The 26,969-nt window shown below is 35.0% G+C and overlaps 1 protein-coding gene across 8 annotated transcripts; it reads right to left on the bottom strand.

Moving 5' to 3' along the window:
• Positions 1 to 127: 127 nt before the first annotated feature.
• On the bottom strand, positions 128 to 26,704 carry LOC116293308 (heterogeneous nuclear ribonucleoprotein A/B). 8 transcript variants are annotated; one of them, XM_031700718.2, is made up of 14 exons: positions 26,470 to 26,704; positions 26,141 to 26,181; positions 25,907 to 25,988; positions 25,010 to 25,055; positions 22,048 to 22,086; positions 21,422 to 21,460; positions 16,697 to 16,792; positions 14,518 to 14,566; positions 12,546 to 12,628; positions 11,759 to 11,855; positions 10,569 to 10,622; positions 9,409 to 9,654; positions 4,282 to 4,399; positions 128 to 1,671 (listed from the first exon to the last, which is right to left on the bottom strand). In XM_031700718.2, exons 1-14 carry the CDS (start codon positions 26,553 to 26,555, stop codon positions 1,644 to 1,646), a joined length of 1,104 nt encoding a protein of 367 aa, XP_031556578.2. In that variant the 5' UTR covers positions 26,556 to 26,704; the 3' UTR covers positions 128 to 1,643. The 8 variants fall into 8 exon arrangements, with proteins under 8 accessions (XP_031556578.2, XP_031556579.2, XP_031556581.2 ...); XM_031700719.2 differs by having other exon boundaries at positions 9,409 to 9,651; positions 26,470 to 26,703; XM_031700721.2 differs by having other exon boundaries at positions 21,428 to 21,460; positions 26,470 to 26,703.
• Between the last annotated feature and the right edge of the window lie 265 nt (positions 26,705 to 26,969).

The raw sequence follows: 26,969 nt of genomic DNA, 5'->3' as shown, positions 1-26,969 counted from the left end.
TCCACTCACAAGCCATCGAGGGTTACATTCTCGTTACCAGGATCTCGTCGCCATAACAAGGTCAATAAACGCCGAGAAGACCATGGGTACAAAAAATACTATAGAATGTATCCCAATCATCGCTGAGTACAAATACACAAGATTTTAATGTAAACAAACATTACTAATAAATATACTTCGTAAAAATTTCCTAAGGGTACTTTTCGTAACCCGTCAAGTCCAAGATATAGAATACTTATTCTATCCTCAGTAATACAAATATTTTCTACATCTACTAACCATTCGACTTATTGCTCAAAATCTAAGACTGAAATTACAATATGATTGTTATACTCGTGTTTCTTTCGTCCTGAGAAAAAAGATGCAGCTTAAGAATGTGGTTGTAATTTTTCAGTAACGGGCTGGTGCGCGTGCGCACTCTACCCCCTCTCTCCAACAGTGCTCCGTTTTCCGTTTATACACAAGATCCAAGGATGCTGGCGTGGCAAGACAACGATAAGCTGCAACTTGTTTCTCAAGCTTATGGACTAAATGCATGACAAATTTGAAACGAAAGAAATGGAATAATGGAATTATTTGATCAGGAATAAAAGTGGGCCCTTTATTTATGGATATATACGCGATGCAACCTGTAAAACCGGTGGATCAAGTAGCCAACGGTTAGAATATCTGTCGAATTCTTGAAACGTTTGGATAATGAATCGACAACTCAGTATTTCAGGTTCGCAAAACTTTGGATGAAAAGGATGTTAATGGGAAAAGTCGTAAAAACAAACTAAAACCAAATGCGCTTGAAAATTCTCCATCAAAAAGATGTCGAAAAATTGGTTATTTTTAAATGACTAAAAAATAGAATAAAAAAACCACAAACGAGGGGAGATGGATTTTGGTTTGTGGTAACGATGCGGAAAAATTACAATATCGCGATGGATTCAAATGAAAATGTTAAAAGATGTTTTTAGACGTGGCGTTTGGGTTCTTAGGGGCGTCACTAATACTCCTCTGTCGTTGTATTGAATTTTTCAAACTCGTGCAAGCTAAGCACACGAGGCAAAATATGGTGGAATTGGGTTGCGTTTTCTACGCGATTTTCCTTTCGTTTCCTAAACACAATTTTATGATACATTAATGACTTAAAATATTACCTTATTGAACGCTTGTTACGAGCCGTACGAAAACTAAAACACAATACTTTCACTATTTTCTAACTACAATTTTAGTGCAATTACCGTGACTTCTTATCACACATTCTAAAATATCTTTCACCGTTTGAGTCACGTGAATATCGGGTCTTGGACCAATCACAAATGACCTACATCGATTTCGAGGAAGCCATTTGAGTGCAAATCCATCTTGAGTGAAATATCTCCACAAAATGTCATTGAAATGTTTTGGGGTTTTTTTTCAGTTTGGAAAATAGTTGCATTTGTACATTTTTCTTTTGTCAGATTCTTTGTATGAAGCTTCCAGTCTGGCTGTGTGTTTACCTCTGAGGCTCGTCAATGTTTGCTGCTGGCATGGTCTGTAGTTTGACTACTGTAGCAGCTAAATAAAGAACCAGATGGAAGACCAGCCAGTCAATCTAGCGAGCATAAGGATGAAACAAGTGGCGTGCGTACGTAGCTGTGGCAATCGGACCGATACTACTCGTTCGCACCAGTTCTGTTGGGACTGAAAGAATAAAGACTGTTAGTAGACTGGTAAGAATGAGCAAGTTTAGTTTCGTGCGGATTTAGGATTAATGTTACCTTGCTAGGAGAGTTTTGATTGCCATGTAACTATCAAGGGGAAATAAGATGATGTGGTGGTGCAAGAAGAAATAGGAGGCGAAGGACGAGGTGGAAGTGGACGAAGAGGTGGAAGTGGAGGTGGAAGTGGAGAAGGAGAACAAGGAGAAGATGAACAAGGAGGAGGAGGATGAGGAGGAGAAAAGGAGCGAGAGGAGCGAGGAGGAGGTGGTGGTGGTGGTGGAAGTGGAGGAGCAGAACAGGGAGAAGGAGAACAAGGAGGAGGAAGAGGAGGAGGTGAACAAGGAGGAGAAAGAGAGGGATGATTTGGCATCCATCGTAGAGGATCCTTTTTCTCCGCCCTTATTTCTGGACTCACCCTCGTATGATGCTTACAAGGAGGAGGAGAAGGCGAAGGAGGAGAATGAGGAGGAGGAGAATGAGGAGGAAGGAGAAGAGGAGATGGAAGAAGTGGAGTGCTTGCAAACGTAAGAACGGGAAGAGATACTGGTAGGAGCATGAACTTCCATTTCACAAATTATTTACGGTTATTCGTTATCATACCAGGACCTTAAAGAAGGCTTACCGCCACAATCAACTATCCCCTTCCTCCTAAACAAACGTTAAAAACTCACCGACACCCAAAGAGGCTCGCCAAAATGAATGCATTCTTAAGTCATAGCCAAACATTTTCTCTCACATCAAATTGCTCACATGCTACACATCTGCGCGCTTCACGCCCCATGCGTTAAGGGTCTCGAATACTTCGCTCTGGGGCTTCGCTTTGCAAAATTGGTTTTTGCACTAGGAGTAATTCCTATTGATATTCATTAAGACCTTATTTATCACACGAAGACTAAAACCTTGCAAAAGCAAAACGTTTAAATCAACATTTTACTCATCAATAAACAATACGCTTCACTATCAACCAAAAACAACAAACGATTACGAGAGCGCTTTCTATTGATTTGAACCAATCAGTCTGAGCGGCCACAGTTCTCAAGTGTTTTCACACGGCTACATATCGCATCTGTCCACGTACACCAAATTTATTATCACTCATGACAAACGGCTAGGCGCACGATGCGCACCACACAAATTAAAGTTTTCTTTACGCACTTCTCATTTGTCATCACGCATCACGCATGTCCAATCACATCACACTTGTCTTCACTTAACATCACGCATGTCCACGACACCAAACATATCACTGCGCGTCACACACTACGCGCATCACGCACGAGTACGCGCATCACGCACAACTACGCGCATCACGCACAATTACGCGCATCACGAATAACTACGCGCATCATGGACATCTACGCACATTACGCACGCACAACACTTACGACTACGCGCATCACGGACACGCATTACGCACGGCTACGCGCATCGCTACGCGCATCACGCATGTTCACGCTCTACGCCTGAGAGCTACTACAACAGATAACTACAATGTCTAAAGGAAAGTAATCATCTTTACAAAGAGCATATGGATAGCGTAAAGGAGAGCGCGCAAGAGAGTGCATACCAATAAACAAAAAATCATAAGAAAATGCGTAATATTTTAACAAATGTCGTGTAAAGTATGGCTCATTTCTTCACCCTCATGGAAGTGTCGTAAAGCTACTGTTTAGAAGTGCAGTAAATGACAAACAAACATTAACTATAATTATCATATACTCTATAAATGGTCACATGTATCTTATATGTTCTACTAATAACTAATATATATATAGATATAGATATCTATTTATCTATATTTATATATATATATATATTGAATATGTCATAAGTATTAGCAATTCTTTAAGATTAGCTTTGTTATTTTAAAGTGAATCAGTGATTGATTTTACGGATCTTACAAAAGAGATAGAGGTTTTACATGAAGGTGTATTAAATAACCTAGCTGTACAACAGAATTGCTGTCTTTTACCTAACATGTCCACTTAACGAACAGATTACTTTACCATCTTAACTCGGTGTATAATTAACACTAAAATAGAATTAAACATGAACAATTATTATTTTTAGGTTAATAACGTTCTATACAGTGTTTTGTACATCTTTGAATTTATCATGCAATTATTCTATATTTTCCCCATAAACAGACAAGATTCTTGGCAAGATTCAAACAAATTCTTTCTGCGCATTTTATACAAGACATACATCCTTCCAAAATCGATCCAAAATGCGCGCGAAACCGAATGGGGGCTGTATTACTGGCTTTGGTTTTTGTTGGACAACTGCATAAGCCAGCTAAGTCTACCCGAGCTATTGAAAGAATTGCTTGTATCAATGCGTCAAGAAAAGACAATGTGCTCGTGTTTAAATTCGTGCATATTAACGTTTATCTTGATTATTATTACTTATAAAAGATGGTAACACGGTGGGATACAAAAAAAGGCGGAGTGGTTAAACGAACAAGACTTAAAAGAAGTACGACTACGTAAAAGATAAACTGAAAGAATTGAAACGTGATGAAGAAGGGAAAGGCAAGATTAAAGGAAGAAATAAGGTTGTCTTGGACAGGGTAAAACGAAGTGTCTCTTACCTGAGTCTAATCAAGGGGCTCATTGAAAGAGGTACATTATACGCTTGGGGCCTGGTGTCATCTGAGCCCGCGATACCACTTCCCCGGTGCGGGAAGGAGCCAATCATATCACTTGTATCTGTCACGTGACAAATGGTCGTCTCATATAAGGTAATGTTTTACTAAACGCATGCGCAGTTGAAAATGGGTTGCTTTGGTTGGTTGGCTTTGAAATACGTTAAAAGACTAACAAATTTTAAATATGTATAATTTAGACAGAAGCCAAATTTTAAAATATTTTATAGATAATGAAATGCTAAAGGGAAAAGAAATCCTGATAAGACTAGTGGAAAAAGGGTATCAGATGGAATAGACTTTGGTATATACTAAACACAACAGCAAAACAAGAAGGGGGAAAAAAGACATAAGAAAAACATAAATACAGATTATCATTTGCTTACTGAAACGGCTGGTAAAACCAAACATTTCAGGAAAGAAAAAAAATAGGAAAAAATAAAATAAACTTAAATACATTCACTTGCACCCTAACTCGCTACCATTAAATGGATCTCCATGCACGATGCTGATTGGTTGATCAGTAATGACGTAATCACATAAACGACCAATCAGCATCTGACACACCAACCCAGTCAAGGAATTCGCTTCAAATTGAAGTAGAAAGTTCTAAATTCCAAATTTTTTAGTGTTACCATGGCAACTTAAAAAGGCTCGAAACGATAAATATAGAAAAAATAAAGTGAAAATTTTGAGTCGCAATTCAAAATGTCCATGTAAGAGTTTCCAAACTAAATTTCTAGCCGAAAAAATCAAGAACAAAATAAATAACCACAATAACACACGCACAGGTACGAGGTAGGGTGAAGCGCGCGAGCGATAACACAACATAAAAAGTTTGAAAATGACTAAAAAATGAACAACAAGATGAACACGCCGTTGTAATAAAATACAACTTTTTATTCAGGGTCTACAACTCTCTATTAAATATAATGCACGTGTGCATGTCTGGAAAAACTACAACAGGAAAATATTGACCGCAAATTTCGGCTTCACAGAGCATAACAGCTCGTTCAAGGCCTCCTCCGCCGTGGCTGGAGGAGAGTACTGGAAATAACAGTTCAAAATCCAGGTGCTCACTACGCATGCGCATCTGCCTACCAACACCTGTGAGTCATATTATGGTCCATCACGGGTCTACGAAAATATATTTTGATCTATTCTAGTCAAACCAGATTTGACTTGACTGACCGGTTTAATGGTGGGTGTAACTTCAACCACGTGGGTTTGCAATCAACGACTTGTATTTCACGAAATATTCACTTTTCAATTTCATTTGATGTCATTTTCTGTCTCGTGCAGAATGTTCAGCAGCTGAATCACAACTTTTCACTGGAATTTTTTTTGGCTGACAGCACATGGTGGTCAGTGTTTGACAACCATTTAGAGCAGATAATGAGATTCAAAGAGTTTCTTCAGCTGATTGAAACCCAGCAATCCGAGGTGTTAATATGGAAAACTCTAAAATGCCCTACCTTCAACAAAGCGGCCAGTCAAGCACCAATCCAGTTCAGAGAAACATTAATGGATATATCGCTATATTGATAGTAGTTCTACTCAAAACGTTATAATTAAGGTCTAACAATACTATTTATCTAATGCTTAGAGTGATAGTTCTAAACCAATGAAATTAGCAGTCTTTCCGTGGATTCGACTATGATAATTTGTTTCACGTGTGAAGTTCCATCACTCTAGTATAAATAACTAATGCAGGACAAAGAAATTTGGTATTCATTCAAAGACTCACTGAAAATACTGATTAATTTTGACTGTCAAAATTTCCTCACATCCTCGATTTTAGAAATGCTGAGGATCTGGTGGTGGGGTCCAAAATAATGTCAGTTTGCTTGCGCAGATAAGCATTATAAAAACATAAAAAATTAAGTCTGTGCGTAATTCGCTTCTTTCCTTGTCGTTAAAGGTTCTGATTTACGATTTGCTCTGGGTACATGTAGTTAGAGTTAGTCAAAATTATTCAGCTTCCAGGAGAAAAAAGTAATTGAACGAATCCTAAAATTTCAATTTATAGCCTTTGAGCTAAAACTATGAATCTAAGTTGAAATACATATATCGATCAATCGCCAAACAAGAAAATACATCAAAAAATCTACTGATGGTTTGTTCAAGGAAAACACAGAATCGATTCAAGTTTACTCGGGCTTCTGTTGTTGCCTCGTGTCAAGGGCAACTTTACTCGGGCGCTCTGTTAATGACACAACTTGATTCACATTTAACGAGAGGGTGGGGTAACACCCAAATGCAGGAAAGCTTCACGTAATTGGTATTTAACTTTGGCCTAGTAAGTCTTAACTGTGAAGTGATTTGATATATCGCCTTGTTCGGCGAATAGTAAGATATTCTGAGATGTGACTTTCGGCTTTGTCACGCAAATCGTCAATACAGTCGCGCGCAACACGAGATTGCGTGACAATCGTGTAACGCAACCGAAATCACCTACAAAAACATTAATTTACGCTTAACATTCTTAGAACTAAAAGTCGAGTCAGGTAATTTATCTAATAAATAATCCAGGAGAATGTAGATGACGTTGGATGGCTTTGGCCTTGCATCATAACCAGTGATTATTTCACTTTTTCCATTTCGATATTGTCTGTGTACTTTTTATTTCCGAATGATCATTTCGCCACATCCGGGGAATTCTGTTTCCATGGTAGTCGTTTCCATGGTATTTTTTCGTATGGTATGTGAATGGATACCACACATACTTTAACTCTTGCTTGGCAAGAATCTTGCTAATAACTGGTTCCGTCATTGATCGTTTACAACAACGTTGCGGATTTTTCTCTTTTACAAACTTTATAATTGATGTACAGTTTGCCATTGGTTTCTCGGTATCAAAGAAAAGAACCAGAAAACCCGCGCGGGCTTCCTGTGGGCCAGTTAGAAAATCTCTCGATTTATCCCAGCATACTTCGCTAATTCTTTGATACGAAAAAACACAACAGATTTTTCAAGCATAGCTAAAGCTGGGAGAATAGATCGAATTTGTGTACAGTTTAATGATATTCTACCGATATTAAAAATAATTTTCCAAAAGCTCTTTTCGTAATAATTGGTGCGGATATACGGTGCAACATTACCATGAAACATAACAATTTAAACGCCTTATTTCATTTTGTCGGTGTTATGTCCTCGTAATTTATGCGAAAAAATATATAATTGCAAGCAATGTTGCACCGTGTATCAAGTCAGAGGTCATTTGCATATCATGGGACCATATGTTTCACTTCCATGATCTGAAGATTTCCTCACTTTTTTTTTTTTTTTTTTTTTCATATTTCAAACTTCGATCTATTCTAGCTTTATTGTCTCGTAATTCTTTATACACATTCTATCGTTGTTTTATAAACAATAAATTCTCTTCAAATATGGCTGCTGGTGTTAAAAGCTAGATGTTTTTTTATCAGCCAAAGTGTAATTACATTTTTAGGTCTGCTTCTTGCCATTAGTTTGTCAAGCTTTCTTTGCAATTAGCGAACAAAGTCATCGTCCTTTCTTAAAATCAAACACCAAATACTACCATGAATTAACTTCTTAATCACCATCAATGACTTATTTATCTTCTCGTTGGATTTATTTTCAACAATATTACCTCTAGTATTTTATTCTTTGAAGATTAAAATTTATTAAGAGCTTAGTGGGTTACCCTTATCGGTTAATAGGGTTCAAAAGAACACCGATTTACGGCTTTAAAAGCTAGCTAAAAGGTTAAATATCTGCAATACAACTGCACCCTTGACGGTTCGTCATTTTCTTTAAAATAAGACATCATTAACAGTAGCTTTACCACACAACAAATAGACAAATGCAAGACTCTTTAAATACTTTAGCCGGGGTTTGACTGGTTACGATTAGCGGAGAGTGAGAGTTTCTTGTCAATCTCCTTACCTTAGCGCCAAGGTGTGTTATGTCTAATATTATGTTAGTGGTGACTTAGATTAACTAGAAACCATTCAGACTTAACGACAGCTAGTTTTAGCAGCGCTATAAGGAATCGTTTGGTTAAAATTACAGTGAACGATTTAAACCAATTGAAGTGGAAAGTACAAAATTCTCTGGTCAAGAAAGAGATTACGATCAGAGAACTACCCAATGTACCACCAAGCACGCAAGACATGATGGACAGGGTTGGGTCAAGTCTTAAAGGCACATAACATTATTAGAGTTTGTTAACAGCAACCAGCTGGAGAAATAAGATTCAAAGATGGAAAACTAAATTGAAAAGGCCTTAGAAGCAACTCGGAAATAAATAGAATAAAAACGTAACAAAGCCAATACATATGTATCTACAGTTCTGTACACTGCGCGGCTATGACAAAATCAAATAATATAACAATATTGGATGTGCTAATAATATGAATATAGCAATACATTGATATTATATACACGTCAGGAACACAGTGACACGGCATAGGTGAATTGAGAATTTTTTAACTTCCTCCACAAAAAACATTTTGAGCGGGAAAACGTTTTGGCGGGAAAATTTTGAGCGGGAAAAGTTTGAGCGGGAAAATGTTTGACGCGAATAAACTGTTTATGCATAACGGCCTATGCTATGTTTTACTGTGTCCCAAATAATGGATAAAACATATGATGTATTGTAAAATAAAGGCATGCAGATAAAGAAATTGTGAATCTATTTGTCGTATCGACTCATTGGTTTTTCATTTAAGTGTAACGCTTTTAAGCTGAGTGGTCCTGAAATAGATTCGAACAATGCAACAAATAAGAACCTTGGATATAAATGAAACTCCTCGCTTGGAGTGAAATATTTTGAAAACAATAAACGAATGAGAAGAAAAGCAAATGATGGATGAAAATAATACTTATTTATTAAGCTGATGCTACCCTGGAATGGTGTCAGCGCGGACTTCAGTAATTTTTTTTTTCCACTGGTAAATTTAAATGAAGAACAAGATAAAAACGACCAAGGCAAAAACAATTCCATTCAGGGCCACACGGCTCAAAACCAAAACACAAACAGCAGTAAAATTAATTCCCCAGATATACATCACGGTGCAGCCAATAGTTCCTTAGCTTGAGAGCTCGTACCTGCATATCGAACGTCACTTGCTCTGGACACAGCTCCATATGTTCCATACTCATATGCAGCAGCTGCTGCCGCTGGGTACCCCGGTGGGTAGGTCCCGGGACTGTACCCTGGGTAGCTGGCCACTCCAAAGGAGGCACCATATAAGGCAGGGTCAAAAGTAGCAGCACTTGCTCCAAGACCACCACCATATAAGGTATAAGGGTAGCCGCTAGCACCAATCCCTACTCCTGGACGAATGGCTCCTGCTGAAGGAAATCCCAATTGTGACAATGATGAATGATTAATCTATTAGGATTGTTGATAATAGTTAATAGAATCAGATGATTAGAGATTCAGAATTATCGTGACGATGTGATGCTATTTCTAAAGTTGTGAAGCTTTTGATGAAGGAAGCCCAGTTACAGAAAACATGCAATTTGGAACACTGGAAGATATTATAATAATCAATGATTTATATTATGATGATTATTATCATTAAGTTGACATGAAGACACTGTCAAAAGTTCTTCTACGAAAGTACGAGAAAAGTTTTCTCGAACGGTTTATATTTTACGAGATTCTGCTTTAAACCGCGTCATTCCCTAGAGTATCATTTCTTTGTTTAACGATTGTGTCTTATTCTCAAAGGAATGACATAAGGTCTGAAATGGGAAAATGTTACGCCCAAGGAAAAGAAGTCTTATTCATGTCAAAAGTTCTTTTTATCAATTTAGTTTTGTTCTGTGATAAAATGGAGACTTTTCAGGAACCTAAATAGCGCATCCGGGCCAAAACATGTTTTTTATTCACACCCCACCAAAGTGATGGGCCATATGAAATTATTCAATTGCGCATTTTCCTCAATAGTTTGGGAGATGAACTTTATTCAAAATCCCTAAATCTCATAATCTGCTCCAAATGGTTGTCAAACACTGAATGAACATGTGCTGTCAGCCAAGAAGAATTGCACTGAAAATTCAATATATGTATCGATTTATCTGATAAAAAATCTGCACGAGACAGGAAATGGCGTCAAGTGAAGATCAGCAATTACAGAATGCATGGGGTTCTTTTAACCTGTGAGCTTTTCTTCATTTTAAAATTTCACTGGATCAAGATATTTTTTGTTGACTTTTGACAGTATCTACATGTGTGAATATATGGATGATTTCGAACTCACCCCTCCCTATAGCAGTGGGCCTTAACCTTCCCGTCACCACACCAGCAAAGGGAGCTGTGAACAATAAGCCAAAGCTTTTCTTTAAAATGCTGCCTACTCTTTGTTAACAATAACATTAGCAATCATTTAGTAGCATATGTGGCAATTATATATTAAGCATGATATTGATATCAGGTGCATTTAGAAGTGAATTGAGATTTAATTTAATAATAATTAATAATGGTTACTTTCTTTGGTGTTGTATGTTGATACAGATATTATATAGCTAGCAGGTTTTTCTTTTATGGACACAAACATATTTCCCTTAAGATTAGTTAACGAAGTGTATTGAATAGTAGTGAAAAGCAGATAAGGGGGATAAAGTAAGATTAGGTAGAATGTATACCAAGTCAAAGGGGGGCAGAGTATCAGAATATAGAGGAACTTTAGTTGAAACTGAAAGATGGGTACTATTTCAAGAATGATGGACTAGATAGTGGGGGGGGGGGGGGGGGGGAGCTGGTGGTAAGGGAGTGATTTTGAACATCTGACCATCCCCTCCCCCCCAATTCCAATCAGACCAATCAAATACCTCAAAAAGCATACCACAAAATACTCCAAAACTGATAAATTTAAGAAAAGCAAGTTTGTAGAAAATGTATTATAATTTGAACCAGGCTATTATCCTTTCATTCTAAACCCCCTACAAATTGCCAAACCCCATGCTGGTAAATGTCAAGCATGATAAAATAAATTTCAAATGCAAAGGAAACAAAGAAATCTTTTAAGACCCTCCTACCCTAAATTTAATATATTGTTACCCCTGGAAAATCCAATTTTCTTCCATACAAACTCTGTAATTTTGTTTTCTCTGACCCCTCCAACCTTGAAAGTTCAAAATTCCTCTGGGGGGGGGGGGGGGGCGTGGAAGGGGGTTATTTTATGGAACTACACAATGAGCTTTTAATCTTAAGAGGAATTTATCTCATTCAATATATACAGGGTACAGATATACAGAGATTGAAATGCATACACAGAGATTGAAACCTGATGCTCTTTAAGCTCAATGTGTATCAATTCCGTCATGTCTGTATGTCATTTCCTCTAATCCCAACCATTAATACTTGACCCGAACAGAAGGTGCTTTCTGTCACTTATCTGGTTGTATATTATTAGAAGTGAAACTTATCATCATAACCCCAAGAACCCACCTAAGGCTGGAATAACTCCACGTCCTGTCACAGCCGCAGCCCTAAGGACAGCTTGTTGCTGTTGAAGTTCTTTTGGAAGGGCTCGTTTGACTTCAACCTGAGTTATTAAATTAGTAATGTTAGTGAAAATCGTCTGAATTACACTAATGGTACAACTTAAATCTTGAATGAGCTTTGACTCGTTGAGAACAAAGATATGTCATTCTAAGTAGGGAAAGATAATATCGATTAACAGAGAAAGGATAACATTACATTGGGTTTTTTTTGTAACTTTAGAATCAAGGATGCATTTTTAGGTACATTTTTCAGTTATTTAACCACCCACATTAAGGTTTATTTTGTACAGACTTCAAGCAGACATGTTGTGGAGTAAAACAATTTCTTCTGTACAGGGAGTGAGTACTATTTTGATTCTTGAAAAGAACACTGACTAGTTTTGCTCCAAAACATGTCTGCTGTCAAATCTCTAGTCATAATTAATAGAAAATAAAAGGCAAAAAAAACCTTAAACAAAACAAAAAGCCTATAATCACTTTTCTTTGCAAAGTATGTACATCGTGTGCATTGAATTTCTTGGTAGACCCATTGTTGTTGATGAATAAAATAAATTTAAGACTGTTTTTGTGAATCACTGCTTCTGTATTCATAGCAAATATAATATTTGATACTGATAAGAAATAAATGAGTTTCAGGTCATTTTTCTTGCTTAAATCATTATGATGGTATAAGCCTAGGTAGAGATACATGAATAAGTAAGTAGATACAGGATTTCTAGGACATTTGTTACCTTATTCCCATCAATATTATGGAACTGTGTCTCACATATCTTGTCTACGGTATCTTCAGAATCAAAAGAAACAAAACAGAAACCTGTAGGAACAACAAAAGATAAATCAAGATTAAAATCAGTCATTAAAAGCCAAGGACATGACAAGACAAAGAGCTTTATTTGACCAGTATTAGAGGGAGATAAAATCTATCTAATGTAAGTATAGGAATATTAACCTTTAGGAATGCATATCACACCCAATTGTAAACATTACAAATGCTAATGCCAGGCCATAGGGGCTTTAGTTGTTACTCTCTGTAGGGTTTGATGAATTAGTTTTTAAATTTGAAAAGGGTTTATGGAGATGACAGTTGAAAAAATATTTTGAATTTGATAAATGAGTTGGAAGGTCTAGAAAGTTTATATAAAAAAAAGAGTAAGAAATGAAAAGAAAAGAAAAGAGAAAGAGAAAAGAGAAAAGGAAAAGAAATAAAAGGAATAGGGAGAAAGCATCTGAATGTAAATGAGAGGAGATGAAAAATTATGGAAAGGAAGGGAAAGGAAAGGGACAGAAAGAAAAAAAAAAGGAAATAGGAAAGAAATCTAGATTGAGAAATTTATATATAGTGCTCAATTAGAGTTATCCTCCCCTCTTCTCCATGTCTAGGGGTTAGATTTCCATGATTAATGCCAGACCTAATCAAAACTATCATCCATTTATGGTCTTAAGAGTTTCCTTCCTCCACAAAACATTTTTGGCAGAAAACCAGACAGCCACCTTCCTAATAGCATCACATTTTAATTAAAATGGAAAATTAGACAGCCAAAGTCCCACCCTATTTTGATAATGCTCATGAGAGCTTTTTATCATCTCTTATGAGACGCACCTACTTTGTGAACAAAGTTTCATTAATCAATATTTATAGCCATAGTACTATTATGGTATTTTGAAGAATCTAAGGTTGACCAGCAAAATATGGTTTAAATATTTAAAAGCTCTTATGTTAATGAGGAATATCAAACAGAAACGTATAGTAAAGCACAGTACAGACTGTTCTTTGCTGATCAACAGCACAGCACAGCGCAGCACAGCACAGCACAGCACAGCACAGCACAGCACAGCACAGCACAGCACAGTATAGTTGTACTCAACACATAGCTTTTGTCATTTACCAATCAACAGTTAATAAAGTCTAATGACCCAGAAGCACACCTGCCTTTGTTCCATGATCAAATTGAAAACTTAAAAGTTGATTTTTGCTAAGGAAGTAAAACTAGATCTATATACCAGGAGAAGAACCCATGAAACAGATTGATCCAGAGGCCAGTAAGAATCCACATTGAGCTAATATAATGGCAGGTCCAAGTCTGGTCGAACCTAACAACAGGCTACCCCACCCACACTTAACTTCCAATGAAAATAATCCAATTTAGATGCTTTTTACGAAACACAGCAAAGTACCATCTTTTAACACTTGAAATCCAATCTTTCATTAAAATTAAGTAAATCTTTTTTCTAAGTAGACAAAGAACGATTCTGGCATGGCTTAACATAATATTCTCTTGACTTGTGTTTCATTTATGCCAAATTTAATTAATTAAAAGTGAAGGTAATGAACATCACAGAAACTCCGAGTGCTTCTTAGAACATGTCTGAGTTGAATTATAAGCTACTTTCAGCTTACTAACATTTAAATGACCAATGAGTAGAATAAGTTACAGACCTCTTTACCTCGGGCACTAACTTCAGACCACGTGTCATTCTTTAATTTGTTTAATGAAGTTGCACATGAGAAGACACATGAATATGAATACAAAGCTCAAACATTGGAATATTATTTTAAAGAGAATTTGTCGACACACCGGTCTGAAATGGGGAACATTATGCCCGAGGTAAAGTGGTGTATTTATAGCTTTCTGTCACTAAGGTATCGTCTGTTTAATATATAATTGTTAATGGCAGGCAATTAGTGCCCTGACTAATTCTTACCTCTCCTCTTGTTGCTTGAGTGTTCAGTGATATATTCTATTTCTTTTACCTGATGAAGAGAAAATCAATAATTTAGATTAAAATAAACCATAAAAGGCCTTCCGTTGAGTACTTTGATGTCAAATTGCGTTACCCTCTTGATATAAATCCATCCATCCATCCATCCATCCATCCATCCATCCATCCATCCATCCATTCATTCATTCATTCATTCATTCATTCATTCATTCATTCATTCATTCATTCATTCATTCATTCATTCATTCATTCATTCATTCATTCATTCATTCATTCATTTATTTATTCATTCAATCAATCCAATCTATTTTCACCAACATCTACAACAGATATAAACAATTTTGGTTTACGGGGGGATGCATTTCTGATTTTAGACCATGAGTCATTCCCTTTTGTATGTTTTCTTTATCAGTAACTCTTCAGAAAATTACATTGAATATAGATATGATGGTAAGAATGAATTAAAATATTTTAAAGCCCCATTTACACTGGCGATTTTTGTGGCGGTTTTTGCTGCAATTTTTGTGGCACTTTTCAGAAATACAAAATCTTTTGTCTCATCCTTCAAAAAAGGCATTCGTCTAGGAAAATCTTGGTATCCTGAATAAAACTTTACAAATAAATTCTTTACCATTATTTATTATGGACAGGATCGCCCAAAAAATCTCAGCAAAAATCACCGCAAAACTCTCTAGTGTAAACGGGGCTTAAGATAATAGAAAACCCATGGGATGATACAAGCATCTATTAATAGTAATAACTTGTCAAATAAACCTGTCCCACTAAGTGAACTATCAATTTTTGAATTCTAATTGGCTACGTTCCAGATTCATATTCCATTTCGGTCACACCACAGCTTTGAGTTCTACAGACTAACTAAATATTTGAAGTAGACCAGGCTAAAAACTCTCATGCACTGATTGTAACTTATCGTACAACAGGACACAATACTTTAATGTCATCACCTCAATAATTAATGAAAATGTTCTAGATTTCTTGGTGTTGTAGAGGAAGTTTCGTCATTATCAAATATTCAGAAAATCAAAAATCTGTTTCTCAAGTGGTTTTCCATTAGACAGCGAGTCTAAGAAATAAATGCCCACTTTGTGAGCGCTGTGGCTATTAAGATAATACCATTCAGCTGCCTAACCTTAAACATGCACTTAGACTGGCTTAAAACTCCCCTTACAGCAAAACACACAAAAGTATAACCACTCTTAATGTACTTGCATACTTCTACCCACACATTTAAATGCAAAGTTGGCTCGTTATACCAAATAAGGCATGAAACTACTCTTTTGGCAGCAAAAAAGCTCATACATAGAAGTATGCGAACATTAAATGTGGTCATACCTTTGCGCATTGCACTATAAGATATTAATAAAATATGAACTTTGGCCATAAATCCCTAAATCACAAGAACATCTCAGATTACACCTAAGGGCAAAAAACTGACGAATAAGCCTGACAAATTTGTGACAATTGTTTGGCTACAGCTATTCCAAGGAATATTCTTTCTAGTTAATTTAAAAAATTAAGAACATTTTTGTTCATAAATGAACAACTATTTTTGCTAAAGATGAGAACTTTATCAAAAAAAGGTCACAAATAGGTTTAATTATCATAATTCCAGCTGTTTTAAATTTACACTAAATATGCATGTCTAAATTACAAAAATGAGTAGGAGTGCATTATAAACTACAATACAAATTCTAAATTACAAACCAGTACACTTATTCTTCCTTTTTTTTCCCTTTTTTTGACTTTCTTTTTTTCTTTTTTTTTTTTTTGTAAGTTTATTTTTTCTCCACTTCTCTCTTCCCTGTTTCTTTACTTTGTCATTTTTCAATCCATTTAAAACTACATTTTCCCCTCATCTTAGCTTCTCTCTTCCTTTTTTCTTTCTTTCATTCATCTATATAGGACTGGTTCATTCTTTTCCTTAACTTCATGCTTTTCCTTGCCTTTCCTCCTTTCTATCTTTTCTTCTAATTGTCCCATTAGAAATTACATTTTTTGTAACAATAACTACCATAGCACTTGGTTCCACTCGGATCAATTCAATTAATGTTCACCCTACGCCCACTTGGGTATTATTTTGTCTAGTGTTCCCTCCCACACAAAACAAACCAAAACAGAAAAACATGTACGTAATACTTACAGGTGCATATTTTGCAAAATAATCTCTTATTTTATCATCTGAAGTGTCTGGCTTTAATCCACCAACAAATATCTTCTTCACTCTCAGATGTGGAGGCTGAAAACCAAGATAATAGTTATTATTTATTATTGATTTCATGCCAGGCATATACCATTAATATCTTGACAATAGCTATGAGGGTTTTATATATGAATATTAAAAGGGTGTCTGCTCATGCAACAACAAAAAATATCAGGAGGGGTTGTTGAGTAATTAATAAATAGTAGGTCAGTCATATTTGTTTCTAAATGTAAAAGTAAATTTTGAGAAGAAGACAACACCTTTTGGTTGTCTGATGGCATTGGGAGACTGTACATAGGAGACATCATTCATTTTCTGTTCATTTAGGAGCTATAACATTTATTTTAGCAGAAACATCAGATATTTCGTTGTTTTTTTTCTGGGAATCGGATCCTGGACTTACGAACTTATATTCACAAGTACAGTTAAATATTAGGTCACTCCCTTGATTCAAGGGTTTTTCTCCAGTTTTCGTCTGCACCAAACCTATAGCAAGGTAGCTAAATTTGAATGATAATCTGATACTTAGCAGTGCCCTGACTAATTATAATCCAGAAGTTGTTTCAGGTTATTGATACAAATTTTAAGTTTCCTGGTACATATATCCAATTTCAAGGTCCTGACCTCAAGCTTCTCGGTAAATAGTGAATGGATAAAACAATATTTTATCAAATACATGATATGTAAACATTAGTCCAATAATAGAATCTTATATGTGAAACATAGAATTCCTCTTTGAAGTAGACTCTTTTGACTTGAAGAGTTTAACATTATAGTAATGCGTATGAGGTGGTTTGGTTACAATAACTGGGATAAAGATATTGGTTAGTTCTATAAAAATCATAAATGTTCCTCAAATAGAAGGTCAACTTCCTCCTGACATTATAGGATCAGCATGCAGTAATACGATCACGTCTTGCCTATATTGACGTAGTCTGCCATCAGTTAATTCATTTTGTTTTTCAGACTTCTAAAATTAGTTTGACAAAACATTTTCTATTTCTTGGGAAATAATAATAATGATGATAATAAAAATGACAGTAATGATGATGATGGTGATAATAATATTATTAATAATATCAATATTAATTATGATAATAGTAATGATAATCACAATATTAATAATAATAATGGTAATGGTAAGGGTGATGATGATGAGATAATGTTAATGATTTATAATAATGATGATGATGATGATGATGATAAGGTCTTATTAGCTGACATTACAGCGGCATTTAATGTGAAATCATCATTATTATAAATATAATAATAATAAGGATATGATGAAGATGATGATGATAATAATAATAATGACTTATTAAGATCCATAGAGTGGTTCTTCCCTGATAATATGAGCTAAATATATGTTCATTGAATTATATGTACATTTGTACAATAATTTTTCATGATAACTTAATTTGATAGGAGTCTTTAAATAACCTAAATCTTCACTCAGGAGGGTGGTCTGACATAGGAAAGAGGAGGATCAAATCCTAAATTAGCTTCATGAAGAATTAAAAATAATCTATTTTCCTAAAGCAATTGCCTGTGTAAGGATATCATAGCTTGTGCTTTAAAACCCTTAAAATTATTATTTCAATCCGATCTGATGTGATGCTACTGCACATTTATAGGAGGGGGCAGAAAAACGGGTTCTACTTTCGATGTTCATGCGTTAATAAGCTTTATATTTCATAAACAGGCTATTTTTGGGCTGATTAACAAAATACCAAAATTTGGGGAAATTTAAGGAATGCATATTTGAGATATAACGCCCTGAACGTTGGGAGAGATGATATTTTGATCAGCACAAAAACTAACGTTTTCGCTAATACCTCAATGTAGAATTGTTCGAGGTTAGCGGAATTTTGTGAAAAGCTTAAAGCACAAGAGACATGAATGAAACACTAAACGTTTTTTAGCATGATTGAGACCCCATGCAGGGACGTACACCAGTTTACTTACAAAACCTTTTCTCCGACTACCATACTAAATACAACCTTCGAAATCATGATCATAAACTGTCAATACCTAAGCCACACACTGAATATCTAAAACGATCATTCAGCTATAGTGGGGCAAAATTGTGGAATGACCTACCGTTAAATATAAAAGAGGTCAAGTCAGTACGAAAATTTAAAACGGAAATTGATAGTTTGTACAGTAAGAAAAGTTGTAACTAAGGGCTCCACGGCAAACATGTAAAACAGTAACTAGCTTTTTAATCGTAAATCTTTACTTTTAAATATTTTTAGGCAATCGACTGATGTTTTTACCGTGGCAAAATAAAGAAGCTTCCTTCCTTCCTTCCTTCCTTCCCATCCACACTATGCCGGATAAATTTGAATCCAAATTTTTATTTATTCAGTTAGGCCTACCGTCCACACTAGTCCGGGCGAATCTGGAACAATTCTTCACCGAAAACGAATTTTCTAATAAGTAAAAATCCGGATTCAAATTTATCCGGCATAGCGTGGACAGGTCCTGAGAGATAAAGAAAAGAATTGCGAAAGTAGCAGCCTTGTCCTTTTTCTGCTCTGTCCATTTATAGTAAATGTTTGATTGAAATGTGTTCAATTTGTGATAGGTATCTTATAAATATAGTACAAACTGGATAGTTTTTTAACTTTAATAAGGACCACATGCATATCTTGTCTAAAATTTGAATATAACACTATTTAAATGGCAGGTGAGCTATAATTAAGCAGATGTGAGACTCCTATTATAGAGTTATGAATCAGCTTACTTAATCAATCCTTAGAACTTCCTTTTATAGGTGTAATATCTCGTTCTAAATCAGGAACATGGACAGCCAATTAAGAAATCATAATAAAAATTAGTCTTGAAGAAAATATAGCAGAGCTTAATAGGAAATAGCCATTAAATTGGATTAATCTTATGATATTCACAAGATCATCTATTCTGGCATAAGTGACTAAGATAAATAGAATATACTGTATTTGCACAGTTTTTAGTATTTACTCAAAAGGATCCATTTATTTGGATTGATTTGGCATGTTTAATTTTGACTTAAACTGGAGGTAAACGAAAGTAAATAAAAACTCTGACCATCTAAAGATCAATTCTCAATTTTGATAAAGTTTCTAAAAAATATTTGTACAAAATTTCAGAATGTACAATTCCTAAACTAGGCAGGTTGAATAACTGTTAAAAATAGCTGTTTTTTTGAAGAGGGTAAAGAAATATAACCACAAAGAGTTATCTAACAATGGGCCCTTGAGTCTGAGATTGAATTAGAATTAAGCATTGTTGCAAACAAGACCTGATGAAAAACCCTCCTAGCATCAGAGGAAGATGCATTGAACAAACTCATCTCACATAATATTAAAAGCTCTGCATGTGGTGCTCCAACCATTGAACCTGACAAGCCTTGATTTATGATTTATTGGTGAAAGGACAATGCATCAGCATCGCAAAACCACCCTGTCTCAACTTTGACTATTAATATAAATTATATTTGTAAAAAATTTCAAAACCATTATCAAGTACTAAGTACTAGCCAAATAAAAGACTATGAACACAGAGGCTGACTTTAAATTTTATGTTTCAACTTTGAAAGGCAATAATTTCGTTTACAATGTTCAAGATTTATAGTAAAGGTAGGCTTTTATTGGGGGAGGGGAGGGGGGTCACTCAAGCTGGGGGATTCACAGTAATTTCTTTAAAAATGATTACTACAGCCCTTCACCTTTCACTTAGTGAGAAATTTATGACCCTCATTAAGTCATTTCTCTCCTAGCTTTCTTCAAAATAAAAAGGCATGACCTTCCACAAAAGTTTAAATTGTATGATAAGTACTGTGAAGTACAACCCCCCTGTGATGTTGGTATCCTCAATTTGAAGATGATTCAATAATTGCTAGTCATTATCTGTTCTTATTACTTATCTTAAAATCTGAATAACATTATATTCACTCAATTGAAAAATCATTGTCAGGTTCAGAAACATAGAACAAAGAAGCTGATAACGAAAGAAAGGTCTTCTTGGAAACGACATAATTATCCTCTGGGCCCCTTCATACAAAGGGTAGATAGTGCTATTCAACAGATAAATCTTATCCAGTGAATAAATTCATTGGATAACAGCATCACTTTATCCACTGGATAAGGATTTATCCGTCAGATGGCACTATCCACCCTTTGTGACAACCGGGCCCTAAGGTATTCATTTGGTAAATTTTTTCAGCCAATAACAATGGGTTTAGCTGTTTTGCCGTCAGCCCTAGCAGACATTTCCAAGCTGCTACAACCCAAATTTTGGCATATTTTTCTGTTTTTTGTTTTTTGTTGTTTTTTTTTGACTAAAATAAAATATACGTGCCTACAAGAGACAGAAATGTGGAATATGGAAAGGAAGAAGAGAAGCAATTTCACTTTACTGCCAGTGTTTGCCTCATTCCTTCTATCACTGCTCAGCTAGGGATCATACACAGTCGATATGAAACATGTGTTAAAAGCCTTAGTCCATACTTTCTGTCATTGCAACAGGATTTATAAACTTTTCCCATATATTGTATCACTAGATTTACAAATAATTTTAGTACTTCCCATGTTCCATTTTAGTCTCAGCTATTAGCTTCTTTGTTCTATGTACTGAGCCCGACAATGATTTTACAAGTGAGTGTTCACTGCAGTTTGTTTGTACCTTTACCTTTCCTATGGGTGCGGCATGCTTAGGATCAATCTATGACGAGAAAATGAAACAATTGTCAACAAACATGATAAATAGATAAATAACACTTCTTTCAGACAGCAATAAAAATTTCATCACAGATAATATAATATAATATAATATAATATAACAATAAAGATAGTCGTTCAATCTACGTAAAATAACAAAATTGAGCTTATGATTTAAGTCTTTTCAGAAAAGAAAATATCTGATTTTTTTAATATGTATTGTGTGTTCATAAAAATAAATTTGCAATGAATTCAAAAAATACCACATAATTTTTTTGTCAACATTTTTAAAACCTGGTTTTTGTTCATGAATTTCTCTTAATGTTTGAGTTTCAAAAACTAGACCAATATTATGCTCAATTTTCAAAAAATAATGCTGTCCGAAAAATAACACCTTGTAAGTGAATACAAATTACAATATGAATTACTTATAATATTGTTTAAAAGCTATATTGAGACCACAAGATAATGTTTCAACAAAAAATATAAAAGGGACCAAAAATCCCTTCCTACTAAAAATTGTTTCTTTTCACAAAAAATATTAAATCATAAGCACTGTAATTAATATCATTTATTTGAAACTTTATGTACCGTTCGTCCATCTAAAATGTGAGGTCCAGTTTGGAGAACCTGGAAGAAAAAGAAATAACTATTATTCTATTATATTTTATTTAATGTGTCTTTTCAGTGAAGATTTGTAAAGAATAAGCAGCATTTTTTTACCAAAGTTTTAACTTTTATAGAAAACATTTGAAAATATTGCTAATTTGGTTAATGGTGTATGGCAATAGTTAGGACAACCATACAACTTGTTTGGAATTTGTTTTAAGAGCCATTAAGACTGCAATGATTTATCAGACTTTAAATTTCAAATACACCTTTTTTAAAAAAAAAAAAAAAAAAAGAATAAATCTTACTGATGAATCATCAAAAGTAATGGTTTTTAATGTCAGGAAATCAATCCATTTCCTACATCTCTGAAAAGATATTATCTTAAGGTCATAGAAAAATCTTCCAAATTTTAAAATAATAAAATTTTCCAAATTTTATACAAAATCTTTCAATAGCTTTAGCTGATCATAATTTTTCTTATTCCACAATTAATTTTAGCATTTCCCAGACATTTGTTTGTATATGTAGCCTCCAAGCACTCAGGGCGTCTTTTTGGAATATTTTTTAACTGAAAATTCCAAAAACGCTTTATAAATTTCCCAAAAAAACTAAGCTTTAATACAGCAATACAAATATTTATCTTCTAATTATTAGTAAAATAATGAATTGAATAAAACATATTTAATTTATTTTATAATAACTGTTTGCTTGTGTTTGAATTATTTATGGTGAAAAAAGTTTGCTGTTAAAAAGACAGAAAAATTACTGATAGCAGGTACCCGTGGTGTTTATCATCAGAACAAATTAGCCTGTTTTGTAGAAATAATAATTAATATCTTATATACTGACTAGTATTTCACAAACACACATAGATAAACCAACTTCATAGATTTAACAAATTAGCCTGTTTTGTAGAAATAATAATTAATATCTTATATACTGACTAGTATTTCACAAACACCCATAGATAAACCAACTTCATAGATTCTGAGCAAGAAATACAAACAAATATATCCGAACTCAAAAGCGAAATATATAAGACAGGGCATAGGATTGAAGGGCTAATTACGCAAATTATAACTCATTCATGGCACAAATAAAAGATCTTTTAACATTTTTATCTCGTCTTGCATAAGATAAGAAGCTTTTATGTGAAATTCATTAGGTTTCATAAATTTCTAAACTCTTGAAATTTGAAATTAAATGTTGAATAAAAGTTTAGCAGTTTAATAAAATTATTTTTCATAATAAAGAACCAAGCTTAAATTCAAAAACAATTTATATTTTCTTTGTTACATTTGAAAAATGATATCAAACATAATTTTCTTCTTGAAGAAACGCATTATTTATTAAAAATAGAATTTATTGAAAAATTTCCAAAATTCCTCTTTAATTAGTTCAAACATTTTCTAATACTAAATATTCAGAAATTATATATAAGAAATCTATGAATTTTACTCTTGTCTTGAAAGGAGTTCAAAGTAAAAAGTCTTAATCACGAAAAGCTTTGTTTATAGAATTGTTGAATGCATTGATTATCATCATAGCTGCAGGGTGCTTGTAAACTAACGGCATTTATATGTAAATAATGGAACATGGAATCTGTCCATTATGCTCTGAGGGGATTCCAACTTGTGAGTTTTTATCTTAGAAGAAATGGCAAATAAGAAAGAGGGAAGGACACCCTCCTGTTATAAATTGATTGGGGGAACTATCTTTGATCAGCTGTAGTGGAATAAAAGATATATCTATCCACTGTGCTGATATTATATCTATATGGAAACCCTGTTTACAAATCATTTCCCCAAAAAAATGCACAAGCTATTTCTTTAAGTGGCCTGATCTTTAATTTCACTTTGATGTGCGCTTTGAGGGCTTGTCTTTATTTGCACAGCCCTAGCAAAAATCACACATGGTTTAAATCTAGTTCACTATATCCTTAATTTACAAGGTCAACATAATCCAGCATCTTTATTTGGAACTTTCAATGTGGGATTTGAGGTTGGCGATAAAACTTTTTATCAAAATAATCATGAAATTTGTTTCGTTCTAATTATGAATAAATCATTCAAAGGTTTTAATCACTAATCATTTGACTTAAGGATTTCCTGGAGGAAGGTAAAGTTTACTGCTGAATCTAAAAATGTTTGTTTAACAACAGCCATGCCCGTGACATCAAGTGGATAATTATTCAACAAAACTGGTACAAGTCTAATTTGCCACTAGCAACTCACTAGCTGGTTCCCAAATTTGCTCATTAACAAGTCCCTGAGGATGCAAGTAGCTGACAAGCCCTTGTCAAAACATAGACATCCTCTTGTCCATTAGGTTGATGGCCATTCAAATATGTACATCCCACACTGATCTCAAGCCCCGGAAAGGGCAGAATGGATCTACTTTAAACTGAGAATAGTCCATGGCAGTGGAAGGATGCTTTGAAATCGCATGTATATAAGACACTTAAAAGGGTATTTGGTCTCTTGAAGTGACAGTTGTAAAGACAGCACTACTCATTAATATATAATCAATATGCCATTTATCATTAACAGTGACAATTGCTGTTGTTGGCTCTATTTTGTTTGCTATAGATTTGAGCCACAACGTTGACAGTGATACCCCACTAAGAAAAGGCCATTATTCAATATATGCATACAATGCAAGTTCTAGTTAAGTTTTATCACAGTGATTATGCTTGACTTACTCGTATAAAAACAATACTATAAAGTCGATGGCACCTAGCTGTCTGTTTGCGCGCTTAGACTAGTCTGGTGGTCAGTAAGGATTGTATAAATTACGAGTGCAAGCCATTAGTGCAATCGAGCGAGTCTTTGACACGTTTCGTTAGTCGCACGAAAAGCCTTGCGCGCAAGCTCCAGGATACCAAGGAAAGAAAAGATAAGTATAGTACCGGTATTAGTGTAAGATGAGAGGTTATACTCACCGCGTCTGCCTGAGACTGGTCCTTAAATTGGACAAAAGCGAAGCCTCTGGAGAAAGAGAGAGAGAAAACGAAATAAGACGAATAATTCAACCAAGTCTAGAGCAGACAAAGCCATACTCATTTGCATTTCATTTGGCTTAATGGATCTCAGCTTTAAGGGCTGTTATTGCACGGCTTAGCCAGTTATTGGCATGCAAAACGAACGTTCGCGTCACACGTTAACGTCGCTTGGAGATGGAAACTTTTCTATTTTACCAAGTCACGAACACTCAAAATAACCCTAAAACAGCGCTTAACCCTTACGCCTCGAGTAGAGAAACGAATAATCCAGCGAAATTTCTTGGGTTGTTTTTGAATCCAATTCAAAACAGAAAGTTCCGGGTTGCGCCGTATATTGGCTTGCGCGATGCGCCCTTCATCCCATGCGGTAGATAGTCTATTCAATGGAAGACTAATGCTCGAAAATTTAACTTCGCTAAATCTCCCGCAAAATGACTCGACTCTGTTAGGGGGTCTGTTTATTCTAAAATTAAAATAGCTATGTTGCTTTAGAATAATAGTGTGCTCCTAGTTTATCAGGTAAACAACGGGTAAAATTAAAAACAAGACAATCACATCGATAATGGTGTTTGTAACTGTTGAAGGAAGAGAAAGGGAATTCAGCGACGCATTTTACGATAATCGCCACAAAATTCTAACGTCAATTTTCTAAAGAGCTAAGAAAACTTCAAATACTCGTCCTAAATTAAATATGTAAACTGTGTAAGAAGCACGTGGCACAGGAACAAGAGAGTAAAGTTAATACAAATAACAGACTGAAGTCAGTTTGAAGCCCGTTCGGGTTCTGCCACCATAACTGTTTAACACATAAGAAATGATCTCGTTAGAAAAACTTACCTAGGTCGGCCTGTAAGAGGGTCAAATTTTATATCCACGCCAACTACATCTCCAAATTTAGAAAAATAAGACTTTAAACTGTCTAGTTTGGAAGGAAAAATGAAAATTAGCTAAGGACTACATAAGTTCCTTGTGTGAGAACCCGGTTACTTTTCAAATGTACAACAGCAACCACAAGAAAAATATGGTGCGAATTTTTGAAATTCATATCCAAACTTTGAAATTAAGACTTACCTTTTGAGGTGTCGTAGCTTAATCCTCCCACAAAAAGCTTCCTGTAGAAAAGAAAAAGACTTTTAGCCCACGTTTCATGCGCTAGACAGGAAAATATACGTGTACATATTAGACATTTTCAATGAAAGAAGTACGAAAAAAATATTGAAATCCAAGAAAAATACTAGAAATGAAAAGAGATCGTTCATCGCTGTGAATATGGTGGGCTTCGAGGCTTTGGATTCCGAATACATAATAATAAAATATATTCTGGAATATTTTCTAGAATTTTTAGAAGTTAAGAAGGTATATTTGACTTCGACAAGAGACACACAAAATACACTTCTCACCCTATGTCGTCGTCCTTTGTCATTCTAGTTTTATTTGGTCCCAGAGATGTATCAATAATTCCGTTTAGTACATTGTTCTCAGACATAGTAGTAATTCTCTCGACTCTGCAGGCTTCAAATTAGTTGAAAATCATCCCCAAAAGCCACGAAATCCCTATGTGGATGTTATCCATGAACCTCAGTTGAACCCATACTGGAAGCACCGCTCAACAACCCCCCTTACAACAAAGCATTGTGGGAAAAACCCTCCAAGGCTATCACGTGGTCAAGATTCCTCGCCCTCATTGGTCAAATAACAAGCGTGGGGTCAAAATAGCGCAATCTGATTGGACTAAAACATCAGACAGTGAAGGCGGTACTTTCTATCCAATATACAACCACCAGGCATGGCTAATATTGAGGCCATTTGCCTCTATTTTGTGAAGGGATAATTTTGGCATTCTGACATCATCTAACGCTTCTTGCACGCGATGTTGAAGTTATGCACGCGATGAATGCGA

The sequence above is a fragment of the Actinia tenebrosa genome, unplaced genomic scaffold (genome assembly GCF_029948245.1).
Source record: "Actinia tenebrosa isolate PJP-AT-01 unplaced genomic scaffold, QUT_ActTen_1.0 PGA_scaffold13__45_contigs__length_12533684, whole genome shotgun sequence".
Classification (NCBI taxonomy): domain Eukaryota; kingdom Metazoa; phylum Cnidaria; class Anthozoa; order Actiniaria; family Actiniidae; genus Actinia; species Actinia tenebrosa.
This window is presented reverse-complemented; position numbering and strand designations above follow the sequence as displayed.